General features: G+C 43.7%; 1 protein-coding gene across 2 annotated transcripts in view; it reads right to left on the bottom strand.

Annotated features, from left to right (window-relative positions):
* cux1a (cut-like homeobox 1a) overlaps nt 1-12,007 on the bottom strand; it is a 57,229-nt gene extending 45,222 nt beyond the window's left edge. The window contains exon 1 of one of the 2 annotated variants that reach the window (XM_086261674.1): nt 11,733-12,007. In XM_086261674.1, coding sequence (XP_086117800.1) covers nt 11,733-11,795 — 63 coding nt within the window. In that variant the 5' untranslated portion in view covers nt 11,796-12,007. The remainder of the gene's footprint in view (nt 1-11,732) is intronic. The other variant, XM_086261675.1, reaches the window with a different exon arrangement.
* Nucleotides 12,008-13,448: the final 1,441 nt, after the last annotated feature.

Below are 13,448 nucleotides of genomic sequence, written 5' to 3' on the forward strand. Positions count from 1 at the left end.
CTTGGCAACATGACACAGATGTTTAAGAGATGAAGTTTTCTGTCTTGCCAGTGCAGTTGCTAATCTTTCCTTTTATCTCCGACATGTCTGAGGCTGTTATGTGGTTATGATAGTAAACAGTAAAGGCGTCTGGAAAGATGTCTTATCTGAAATCTACGAGGCCTACCTTTCAAACTCCCAGCACAGCTTTCCACCCCCTATGCGGCTGACTGTTTTGTATGCCAAACCCACTGTGTGTGGGGGTGGAGTCGCGGGGTGGCAGCTCAGTCAGGAGCGACAGCCACGCTCGCTACAACGACACGGTACATGATCACAGATCACAGGCACGCCCCCTCAAAACACAGCACAACAGCAGCACAGATAAGAGACTTACAATCCTGGCTGCCTGTCTGCCTTTCTACCTTTGACATAGCGGGGTGCACAACTTTAAATGTGCCAGCAGATACTGTGTTCACAAAACCACACAGAGTTTGAAGACGCAAGTTGTATCTACCTGAATCTCTGTTTTTTTTTTGTTGATTTCTTTTTTTTTTTTGGGGGGGGGGGGGGGGGGGGGGGGGTGCTTTTCCTCTCACCCATTGGAGTGAAAGCCACAAAGTTTTCCTCGCTACAAGAGTTTTACTGACAACTGAGGAGCACTTTTTTTTTTTTTTTTTGGTGTGTGCTTTTGTGAAATGGTGTGCACGTCTCTTGTGTTTACGTGCAGAGCGGCTGGGGGCGGGGGTCAGCCTAACACTCTCCATAGTCTAACAAGACGCTTGTGGTCCCTGAGCGTTTTGCTCCTTTTTTTGAACACAGATCCATATCTACCAACAGCACAGGAGCTGTCAAGACTCACCTCAGCGATGCTGACGCAAGCCTGGATCAAAAACAGCCTTTTTACACCGCAGCTTCGTTTGTATTGATCCATGTTTCTCTGCTGAGAGACTGGTTGTTGTTTTATCTCCCCAACATCCAAGCCTTAACTCTCCTGAAGCTTACTGAGAGCTAGTCATTATTTTGCCTGACCTATCATCTGACAAGGGGATTCAGAAGCCCGGCCTGAGCCTAAATACAAATATAATGAGACTAAGATGGTTTCTGGCATGGAAGAAGTGCAGCTCACTTGGTCTCATTTTGCAGAGTTTGAATTTAGCTGGAGGCCTGTGTCACAAAGGGTGAGTGGTGTGGAGTGTGCAATGGGAGGAGAGGGGTATGGCGATATGCTAGGGTGTAATGCATTGGTGAAAGGGCAAGATTTTTCATCCCTGCGTTTACAGGGTGGAACGGCTAGGATATTGAGATCTGAGATAGGATCAGAGGGTAGTGAGCTGTTTCAGCTACGATAAAGGCCACGCATTACAAACACAGCGCTGATAGAGAGAGAGCGAGAGAACCAGAGAGACATAGAAAGAGAGAGAGGGTGAGAGTATCGCACCTCTCATCCCTGAATTAATGCCTCCACTCTGCCAGGAAGCCATTCTGTGCCAGTGAGAGGAGATTGGGGAGGGGATGAGTGCACAGATACGGACTAAAAAATGGAAACTGCGATCATGGAAAGGGGCGATAGGGATTAATCAAGTCTGGAAGAAGAGTGTGGCTCTTCAGGCCCGGTAGCACACACACACACACACGAGCCCGGGGCCCGACAATTTTAGAGTGCCGCCATTACTTTAAATGACTTCAAATGCAGGTACGAGCAACAATTGGCGGATAATCGCGTTTTTTCCTGGCTCGGACCTGGCCATTTGGGAGGGGTGAGTACACACCCAAGCACGGCCGGTGGCACAGGTTGCGCCTAAATTGTTTCATAAAGTTAAGGCAAACAGCCTGTGCTACTTGAATTAAAAACAAGTCTGTTCATTTCCCTGATATTTTTGGCAATTTGATAAATAAAAATGTATTTTAAGCTTGGAAAGATTAAACCCCCACTTAAAATATTTTTATCACAGTCCCAGTGAATTTCTTTTGGTGGAAGGCCCAAACCTCTTCAGTGGAAGCCAGAATGTTTTATATGCAAGGTTAAAAAAAAAAACAAACCCTGATAATGACCAAAAAGAAAGAAAAAAAAAAAAAAAAAGAAAATCACAGGTGCAAGATAGCAGTGTAACGGTGCAAACGTCCACACCTTTTTAGCTTTCAAAGTCTGTGAGCTCTGACAATGGAGCAGTGTTCAAAGTTCCTCTAATTCAGTTAAGATTTGATCTGTTCTCAATTCGTTAGCCTATTTGATTTGTTGTAATTCACTTTGACTTCCATATAAGGACGAGGAGCTGCTTCGCACTGTTGGCACAGTTACAAGACAGTGAAGAAAAAAAAAGAGAAAAGAGAGAAAGAAAAAAAAAAGGTGTGCATCACTCTCATGTGCCTCTGGTACATTAAATCCCTGCTCTGCGTGATGCCCTTTTTCCACATTTTAATTTAGCCTCGTCTATCTGTTGTATCCAGTAATTTTCTAGACGCCTGATGACACATCAGCGTGAGCTGTGCCACAGCCTATAAACGCAGCATGTTGATTTCTTCGCATAAATTAAAAGCATACATCAAAATGCCTCATTAGTTTAGACATATCTGTATGTCGAGACTCTTTAATGTGTCCAGTCTGTGCTGTCACTACTTTCTAGTGTGGCCTTGCGTCCTGACTGAGTTTGACACCCATGGTCTATACAATCAACATCAACAGAACATGTCCCAGGGCTTAGTCTTACTCAGCCTTTATGAGTAAGAGTTTGCTCTGTTCTGCTTGCATGACTTTTGAGAGGAAAAGGCAGAGGAACACAGTGCGAAAGAGAGAATAAGCATAGCTAATCCTTACAGTAATGACAGAATAATTAGCTTGCGTTAGGCTAAGTAATGGGTTGTAATTATATCATTTATTCTGTGTTGAGAGAATGTGATATAAAGCCTGCACAATGAAGGAAGAGGAATTGAGCTCAGTGGGAAGTAGGATGGAGCATGTGTAAGAGCGCAGGCTCTTTCTATTGATTGATCCAAACATCAAACGAACCACTAGAGTAATGGGGGGAGTGAAGGACAGCTAAAAGCTATTTGGAGCCTTCACTGCATAAAAGACTTGACCTGTTCCACACAGCCTACATATCAAAACCATCAAACAGCAATCAATAGACCAAAGCGGTCAACTCAACAAACCGTCACCCTACTAAAACATCAAACCCCCGGCCCAAGCGTCAGATGATAGGCTACACTCAGCTTATCCATTACCATCAGATAAAGAGGAGATAAAACACAGAGCCTAATCCTTTCATGTGTCGTGACAGCCACAGCAGCCTCCGAGGCATTCCTTCAGTCTGGCTCTCAAATAGTTTTATGGCGGAAGGCAGCCATTCAGTCAGCCAGCCAGGGCTGTTCTGGTCTGTTTGTCTTATTTCACAGTTTACACGCTGTTTTATAGGTAGTTATTATGGTCGCCATGGTGATGCCATACGTTTTTATGGTCTTTTGGTCTGAGGGCAGAGAGTGTAATAAACGAAAAAACACACACACACGCGAAAACAAAGACTCACAAAACACACTCCTGCTGTGGAAAGGTCTCCCGTCCCTCCCTTCCTCCCTCCCTCACTCTTTATCAGTCGCACCAAATGCCTATCTCTCCTACTTTCTGCTTCATGTGAAACATGGATAGGCTAGCGTAGATTTGTCCTCACTCATTCCACATCTGGAGCTGATCAGAGGGCCTCCTGGAAGTTGAGGCCTCTGGGCCTATTAATAACCATACCACTGAACTCAGGGTCAGACAGCAGTCAGCGGATGAGCCTGTGTCTACTAAACACAGTCCCTTCCCCCTTCCTCAAGAGGCAACTCTCACTTTTATTTTTTCCCACCCCCGTTTTTAAAAGCTCAGCAATGTACAGCCAATTTTATGCTTTTTAACTGGGGCACACAGACTCCTCCAACTCGAGCAGGAGCTCACAAATTATACGCAAAGAGCTAAACAACACCTAACGTTTCAAACCTCTCACCTCGGTAATTTAGCTTTAAAACTAAAACAGATACGCGGCAGGAAAACCGCCTGCATAAACTGTGACACCGTTTTCTCTCCTCTTCTCTTTTTCACCCCCATTTTCACACAAGTTCAAGTTCAAGGAGGCTAGACAGATGGTGAAGTCATCATCTGTTAGCTCTAAAGGTTAGGCCAGTCAGACAGCCCAGGTCATACTGGGGTCTTCAGGGTCAGAGTTCATCCAAACCCTGACTCCAGTCAGACAGCTGCTCGGGTCAAAGGTCAGAAAGAGGTTAACGTACCGTCTGAGGACGCTCAATGAATTTAGCAGATACAGGACGTTCTTCGTATACAATTTCCCAAAGCCATGGACCGGCCTTTAACTAGGGTTAAAGTAGCAAGGACCCACTGCATCCACTGATGTCCACTATAAATAAAGTTTTCACTTCATTAACATGACTCAAATTAGAAAGATTTCTTTTGTGGTTCACCTCAACAGCACACAAATTCTCCTGACTTGAACAAAAGTTTTGCCAACCTAAGAAAGAACTAAAAGTAAACCAGTGAACACTGTACCAAATGCAGAAAACTATTTGTTAAGCACAACCCACCCCCATGTAACACACACACACACACATATATACACACGCACCTGTGAATACAGGGTAGTTGAATCATCATAATCGGTGGTAGTTTTCTGCTGAGCCCAGCCAGCAGTCTGTGTTATTTTTAGAGGGCTGACACAGAAGCAGGCCGTCCATTTACTCCGTGAGCTGGCAGCAGGACTATTGCAGCTCTGGTTGCTTTTAAACTACCAAAATGGGAATGAGCTCAACACAAACACGGCAAAGGTGTGGACACTTACTGAAATTAAGTTAGCTCATATTCAGAGCCATTACTTAAACATTAGGAGCCTTATAACATAAAACTGTGCATGGAAAAAACAAGAGAGCCTAAATCCACACACAGCTACTGAGGGACAGGCAATCAATAAAACTCTTTACCTAATCTAACATCTATAACCGGCTCCTTATTAAAACATGCCATTTCTAGCCCTCATATTCTGGGAGAATAAAGGCTAGAAAGTGTACAGAAAAGAAAAACAATAAATTTCTACACCTATTCTTAGATTGATGCAATGAGTCCAGCAACAAAACCCCTGATGGACTGAATAAGAAAGTGAAAAAGGAGACTGTAACGGAAAGTAAATTGGAGTGAGAGCCGAGTCTAAAGGGTGAAGGCTTTTCCCACCTGACTCCACTGATGTATTGAGCCTTAGGGCCGGCTATGGATCTAGCAACTGAAGCCATGATTGACATTGAAAATTACACAGAGTGAGCTATTAGCAGATAGCTGCCCATATCATAATTCAATCCCTTCACCATCAAAGTGCACCAATATCATAATTCAATACTGAGAACCATTAGCCCGCAGCATACCAATATCATAATTCAATCTAGAGGCCATCAGCCCTTGCCAATATCATAATTCAATACTTGGACCATTAGGACACACCAATAGGCCTATTAGAATTCAATACCTATGGTCAATGATCTAACAGGACACTGATACTGGTGTCATGGGTTGACATGGGATAAGGTCTGCATAAGGCTCCTCAGAACCTATTTAGCCGAGACGCCTTGATAACAGTGAGATAAACAGCACTAAAATTAGGTAGGACAAGTGGTTCACCAATAGCTTGGATACAGCAGTCAAGCGAAGGCCACAGAGTAACAGGGTTTTGGCCTTAATCCAAAAGAAAGAAGAAAAAGAAAATCACCAGGGCCGTGACAGGTTTTTAGGTTTTTAAGTGGGGATTTATTTACTCAAGATGAAAGTAGGTTTTTATTTATTAAAACACCAAAAAAAAAATAAGAGGAAAATGCAGTCTGTTCTAGATTAAGGCAACATAGACTCTTTGCATTAAATATATGTACACCAGCCGTGCTTCTGTGTGGAGTCACCCCCCCCCCCAAAAGGCCCACTTTGAGGCAGGAAAAACCCTGGAGTCTCTGCTGCAGAAACTGATTTTGACACACTCGTGTAGAACTACATTAGTCAAACCGTTAAAAAACATGGCCCCCAGTGTGTGACCATCTGCAGTTGGGCTAAATTATCACATTGTGGTACCTTGTGGAAATGAGACTCCATTTCGTTTTCTGGTCTGCTGCCTCTGTTTATGTTTCCATGTTAACATCTTGTTTAAACTCTTCGAAATGCCTCAAATCTCACCCAGACGCTTCTTGCTGGGTCATCAGAAATCTGCTACTTAACAGCCAATCAAACAGCTTCTAAAAGCTCAGATTTCCTCAGCTGCTTTAAGTCAGTTTTTTCACAAAAGCATTATTCACGGGGGGTGGGTTCTCACCACACATTTCTGAGGTTACCACGCTTAATTGTAATCTTCATTTATTGCATGTGGAGTGGAAAATGACTCTGGAGATTGTAAAGTAAGGCAAAGACTAAAAAACACAATTAATTACTTGAATGATAGAAGATATGGGAATGGAGGAGATTTAAATAATTTTACAGTAGCGCCCCTAAATGTTGTTTGACAGGTACACATTAAAAATATGAGGTTCAATCTGTAGGTCACATACATGTAAAAACATGGGAGGCATGTAAAACATATGTAAGTACATATAAAAAAGGGGTATGAGTGGACTGCTTTGTTATAAAAGTGGATCTAAGCCTCCAGTCGGCGTTCACCTCTCTCTCTGCATTTTGACTTTCGCAGCAAACTCAAGACAAGACGCATTTCCCTCTCGGGAATGCAGGATTTCTGTTTACTGAAAACCTTAGGCTTAATATTACAAGATGAACACCAGACTCTGCAGGAATACATCAGCCTCTGAGGCGCCGTTTCAAGTGCGCGCTTGATTTTTAAATAAAGTGGGCATCATCCTGGAACAAGTGGAAAGAGCCAGTATATTCCACAGCGAGCCTAAAGAGAAGTGTCCGCTCACAGTAGCCCCTTGCTCTCTCTGCTGGAATACAGAGCAGCGTGATAATGGATGCTTCTGTCATGAGATACGGTGAAACTCTATGATGCTGTAGGTGAGAGAGACTCCAAGTGGGTCTGTAAATAATGCCTGCCACTTGAAAATAGGTCTCTGCAAACTGCCCCCTTATGCTCTTGCTGCTGGTTGTTGGGTGTAAGTTTTTGTATTATGCAGTGGAAAAAAAAGAAAAAGCAGGAAGGCGGACGATTTTTACATGGGCCCACATTTTGATCCTGGATAAAGTTTCTCTAAATATTATCACAGCTTCCAAACTTTACAGTGATACTGTTAAGGGTGCAAGCTACTGATCTGAGCTGGTAAACATATTGCCTACAAAGAGTTATAACAGAGATTTTATTTATTGCTGATGTTTGAAAACACTTTTTAAATATATTGACACCCTTATTTTTGTGATTTATTCGCATGGTTTAAGTAGTTTAGTGTTTGAGCTGAATACACACTGATAAAAACGGAGATTGGTAAAAATGCATTCCCTAATGTTCAGAAATTATACCTCACACACTCATAAACTAACACTATAAAAACCAGGGAGTATATTAAGCCCCAAAGGCATAACTGTTGTAAGAAAAACAAGAAAAAATGTGAGGAAATGTGAACATCTTCATGTCGTATCCACGCCCTGCGTTCAAATCATAGCAGATTTTCCGTTTTACCTCACGTTTTCAACATAATAAATGTTGTCTTGGGTTAAACAAAACTGAACTTTAATGTAATTAAACCGTAGTACCACAATGGAATTACTATAAAGGAGACAATTATTTCATTTGGTTTTCTGATCGAAAGAGGGGAAAAAATGACAAAGATGAACACAAAAACATGAGGTTATATTTTTATATAGCAGAGACTTTTTCAAAAAGGTAAAAAATCTGTTTGGTGCGCACTTTTGCATAAAGCCTGAATTGAGAGCTGCTGACTCCATCTGTTTGGCTGCCCCTATTTTTAGACTCCTGTTAAGTGCTTTGTATCTTTTGTTCAAACATCAGATGACACTGGTCCAAATTTCATTTACCCTGCCAAAGTTAAAATAACAAACAAACAAAAAGAAAAAAAAGTCAGATTATGCCTCTCATGCAGGAATACATTTAATATTTATAATAAATCGGATGAAGTGAATCTAAACTAGACACTCGTCTCTTCGATTCAGAGGGAGGGTGAAGAAAACCGAGCCCGAGAGTGACGTACGCGTAATCGCTGAGGAGTTGGGGAGTATGGGCCTCTGCTGAGAATTAACCAGTGATAAGGTCCATGAGAAGTTTGAGTTTTATTTCCTCCCCCCTGACTTTTCTGAGAGCTGCACCTTGTTGTCTCCACACGTTTACACTATAACCTCTCAGAAAGTAAGATGACAAAGCTTCCCACCAGAGTAGACGGAGGACAGCCCAAAGACCTGACATGCACTCGTCCTTCTGTCTGACTCATGCTTAGTCGCTCACCACCCACCGACACACAGTGAAACCTCAGTCCCAATGCCAGGTTTTGTCACTGGGCAGAGAAGCGGTTGGCTACAGTAAAAGCATGACGTGATGCCCCCCTTCCTCTATGCTCCCCCAGCCTGTGCAGCAACAGAGGGGTAAAAATATCCCACCAGTGAGTTCAGACAACCAGCTCATAAATTAACACTAAAACTCCTGCAGACAACAGCGAGCCAGTCGCTGAGAGATTTAAACCACTCAGGTTGCCACTGACCATGGCTCTGGGATCAACTTACAAAACCCTTTTCCAAAATTTACCCATTAGGAGGTGGTGAATAAGAACTGGGGTCTATATCAGCTTTCATCCAAGTCACTATTTAGCTGTCCACTAACATAGCGAACTATTTTTCAAAATGGCTCTGGGGGTGCGTTGTTCCAGGAAATGTTATGAGGTGAGATGTAGGCTATTAGGCCTAAATTGGGAATTATGTATAACAGAATGGTCTGTTCCTAATTTTCCTCGCTTTCACAGAAAATACGCAAACCATAGGTATAAAGGCCCAGCTATTCACTCATATCTTATTAAGGCTCGCCTGTAATGAAGCGCAATCTCTCACCACTCTCAAGCAGAAACGCAATGTTCCAGCAAACTGCTTGACTGGGTCAAAAAAAAGGAAGAAAAAAAAAAAAAGGAAAAGGAAAAAACAACAGGAGAGAAGAGTGATGATCCCCTCTAAAGAAACTCAACTCTGTAATGGACGGACAGGGATTACAGACGTTAAAGCCTTCTCCATCTGTAATTCACTGTCACCCTGCCATCATCTCTGAATCACTGATCCACTTTGCAAGTGTGCAAGACCTTGCTAAAAGCATCACTGTTGCACCCATTTGTGTTCGTAGTGGTGGTGGTGCTGGTGGGGGGGGGGGGGGGGGGGGGGAGAGAGAGAGAGAGAGAGAGAGAGAGAAAAAGGCATGCAGAGAAGACAAGTTAACAGCTCGCTGTGCTGTTTCAAAGCACTCTCTGTCCTGTAACAACCACCTAGCTAGTTTCTCACACAGGGAATGGGACACACTGATCAAATAGGATTTTAATGAACATCAGCAGTCGGAGCCTGAGGAATACACGCTATGATGGCTTAAAGCTACTGACATCTAGCTTGAGTTGGATTTTCATCATCAAAAGAAACAAGAAAAGAAAACATTCCTTTGCTGGTGCTTCTCGCACAGACGAATCAGGCTGCGAGTCTAAGTACGGCGCGAACTGCCCGTCGATTACAAGGAGAGGGAAGCAAATTCGAAAGCAAGTGGCTGACAGAGCCGTGTGTAGACCACGATCATATCATGCTAACCCCCACATTATCCTCCCAAAAAGAAGAAATAAAATGGATAAGAAAAAGGTCCTTATCTGAAGGCTTTCCTCTAGGAGCCTCTCAGTGGGAGGGAGAGTAAATAAGATGTCATCAATAATAGACAGTGAATGTTCTGCTCTCTCTCTCTCTCTCTCTCTCTCTCACACACACACACACCAGCTCCGACTGATTCCTATCCTGCAGACAGGCCTGCCAACCGCCAGCCTTTTTGCACACGCTCAGATTCACTGTCCTGACTAATCGCTTGTGATAGGGGCCTTTGCCATAATTACCCAGGGCCTTATCACAAACTTATGCGATGCATTTTTCATGTCCTGGCTGCTGGCAGTGCCTTCACTGTCCGTGCTGGCAGTCAATCTACGAAAAAAAGACTGATCTCAGACAAATTCACACACACACACACACACACACACACACGCGTACACACACCAGTTCAGAGTGGGCAGAATAGGTGAAAGCAGGGTGAAGGGCCAGAGGAGAAAGAGAGAGAGAGGAGAGAGGGAAAAAAATATAAAAGGAAGGGAGGGGGAGGGAGGAGAAGGAGCGAAAGATTGGAAGGGAGCAGGAAGGGGGTGGGAGATAGATAGTGAGGAAAGACAAGAGAAAGCAGTCTCAATTTTTTTTTTTTTTTTACATAATGCATGAACAAGGGGGCATGAGTAGGAGGACTGAACAGGATCAAATAAATAGGAGAAGTGAAGCCTTGATGATGTGGCGTAAGTGCAACACAAAGCCCCGCTGGGAAGACTTGTTCACTGTCCTTTTGTCTACCCAGTCATAGGGGCATCATGACCTAAATAAAAGTTTAAACCCCAAAGCCCATGCGGTTTGCAAAATAAATGTATGAACAATTGGGCCAAGCCTACATAATGCAATCTTTATGTTAATGACGACAGCAACTGGGGCTACTAATATTCATAAAACTGTAATTTAAAATGCAGCAATGCATGTAAAATGCCACGGGAAAACACAACAGTGCCATTGTCTACACGTCTTGTGATAGGTCAAACACGCTCTAATATACACAGGCTATATTCACGCAATGAATAAGGCCCAATATTTTCCTCGTACCCCCCCCCCCCCCTCTTCTTTCTTTCCCTTCCTGTGCCACGGATCTATCTCCTCCGTGCACGCCGAGATTAGCGAACGTGCGCGCGCGAGCGAGCTCGAGCGTGCGAGGCTGGGACATTTCTGGGAGTTGATCATAATCACAAGGTCATGATCTATCACATTTCCAACGTTCGTGTTTTTAATTGCGTCGCGTCAACAAACACTGTCCCGTCCTGTCCACTTCCCACAGACGTGGCAACGTCTGTGAAAACCTCACTGTGTGTGCAGGGGAAACCGAGAAAAAAAAAGACGGCCGAGTTCATCAAGCATAATCTCTGACACGACTTTAATATAAACTGTTTCACAGCCGTTAGCCGATAAGGTTGCTAATGTTCCCGTCCGCTTTCAACTAAACTTACAGATGTGACAGTTAAAAGCAGAGGGAGGAAAACACAACTAAAAACACTGTTGTGTGTCTGTGCTGCCCGTCTCAACGGTTGGTGTCACCACAGCGCCACCGTATAATAAGTCGCACTTATTTTTTCCCCCTCCGAAATTATCCAACCTTACAACGGCTAAAGCGTCGGGCTAACTACGGCTACTGGCTCCGGTAAAAGTTGAAGAACACGCAATAAAGATAGCCAGCCGTGAGCTTTCCGCTAAAGCGCCGCCGTTTGGCTTTTATTTCGGCGCATCCCCGCGGCGTCGCCCCGGCTTGCCCAGTTGCAGTGTCCGATCGATGTTGAATTGAACAAAGAGGATCAATTTCTGATCAGCAAGAGAGCCACTTTCATCAATGTGAGGAAGAGGTCTTGAATTCTCTTCCGAAACACCTCCGAGGCGGTCGCGGAAAAAGACCAGAAACCCGGCCGCCGAAAGAGGCGAGGGGGCCGAAACGAAAAGAAGCGGAGGCGATTTAAACAGAGGCTGAACTGACCTGTAGTTGTTGTAAGTCAAAGCGCTTCCAATATTGAAACATCGATCCTGCATTGGCCGCCATCTTGAGACATATTGAGACAGGAATGAGATGCTGATAGAGAGCGCGGGGGTTGGAGTTCAGTGGAGAGGACCGGGCGGCCGGAACACCCGGAACGGATCACATCCGCTACCCGCCCCTGCAGCAGCTGGCTCACGGAGCGGAGTCACCTTCCAGGAGTGTCACCTTAATAACGCCATTATAATTGCTTAAATAGCATTTTATCAACATTCAGATATTACAGGTAAACAAGCGAATCGGCATTAAATTACTCCCAATTTTATCGCGCTGAAATAGGCGAAGTTGTTCAGCGCCAGATGAGCCCGTGGTTCGTGCTGTAGCTTGTTTTTAATCAGTGTGCGTGTGTGTGTGTGTGTGAGTGTTACGGAGAGCAAAGATCATACAAAAATATTGCCAGGAGGCTACTTGGAAGCCATATCTAAGATAAATAAATAAATATATATATCCCACCGGGGGAAGCAGCCAGGACCAGTGTTGTTCCTACTGACTTTACTGTGCTGGAAGATCATTTCAAACCACAGTTAAATCATTTTTATTTTCTTTTTTTACACCTACAGTCAGTGTGCCAGCAAATTCAGCCAGCATTAGAAAAAAAATCAACGTCCTTTCAGTAGTAGTTTATGCATTTTTTTTTACATCAAAAAAATAAAACTTTCATTATTCAAGTAGCACACAACTTGTGTTTCGCAGTACTAGAAAAGTTAACATGTGCCAAAGTCAGCTGCAAAAATATGGCTCACCGTGAATTTAAGCATAATTTAATTCATTAGGGCTACTAAACATAGAATAGAGTGGGTGGGGGCGGGGGGGGGGGGGGGGGTAACTCTAAATATATGGCCACAATTATCTCAGTTAAATGATCTGTTGCAAATGTTTTGTTTTTGTTATGAAAAGATTGGATCTAGTGTACAAATAGTAAAGAACTGGTAAAAAGATGAAGTGACCTCCAGCTTTTGAGCAGGTTATTTCTTTTAGTTTAGTTTTCTCAGTTTGCAATAATTTGATTAAGGACATGAGCCTTAAGTTTAAGGAATTCTTCAGCGGCACAGATATTAATCAGATTAGTTAATCAAATAAGCTTGTTGTGCTGTTAATCCAGTGAAGTCAGCGCTGCAGCATTCAGCCCAGTGGTCACAGTGTCACTGTGCATGTATATCGTTTGTTGATGCGACCTTGAGCAATGCACTGAACCCAGGCTGCTCCTGAGGCGTCACTCCTGCTGACCATGTCCTCTGACCCTCTCGGTGTGTGGACGTGTCGCAGAGGGATATGCAAAGAATTTCTAATTACCCTGTATGTATGGGGTGCCCTAAATTCCTGTGTCAAACTGCACCGCCTCGTTCACCTTAAAACGCATCACGCCTCGGCTTCGGGTACACCAAACCAGAGCCGAGCTGCTCAGGTTTATCAGGGTGACACATCTGCTCTGCACATTGTTTTCATTTTTAGCACTTTGTGGCTTCCCAAATTTGACTTGTTGAGTGTGTTTTGAGGCCTGGCAGTGTGGAAAATCCACGCCTGCATTCACACTTTGGAGGGTTTTGTTGTTTTTTGTTTTTTTCCTTGAACGCTTGGAGCATTTAACAAAAATATTTCATAGCTTTACCCCCCCACCACCCCCACCCTCAATCATTTTCATTTCTTTACAGCCATTGC

This window comes from Aulonocara sp. 'chitande type north' Nkhata Bay, linkage group LG14 (genome assembly GCF_057382095.1).
Source record: "Aulonocara sp. 'chitande type north' Nkhata Bay isolate Kocher_YH1m ecotype deep benthic linkage group LG14, A_spYH_male_GT1.1, whole genome shotgun sequence".
Lineage (NCBI taxonomy): Eukaryota > Metazoa > Chordata > Actinopteri > Cichliformes > Cichlidae > Aulonocara > Aulonocara sp. 'chitande type north' Nkhata Bay.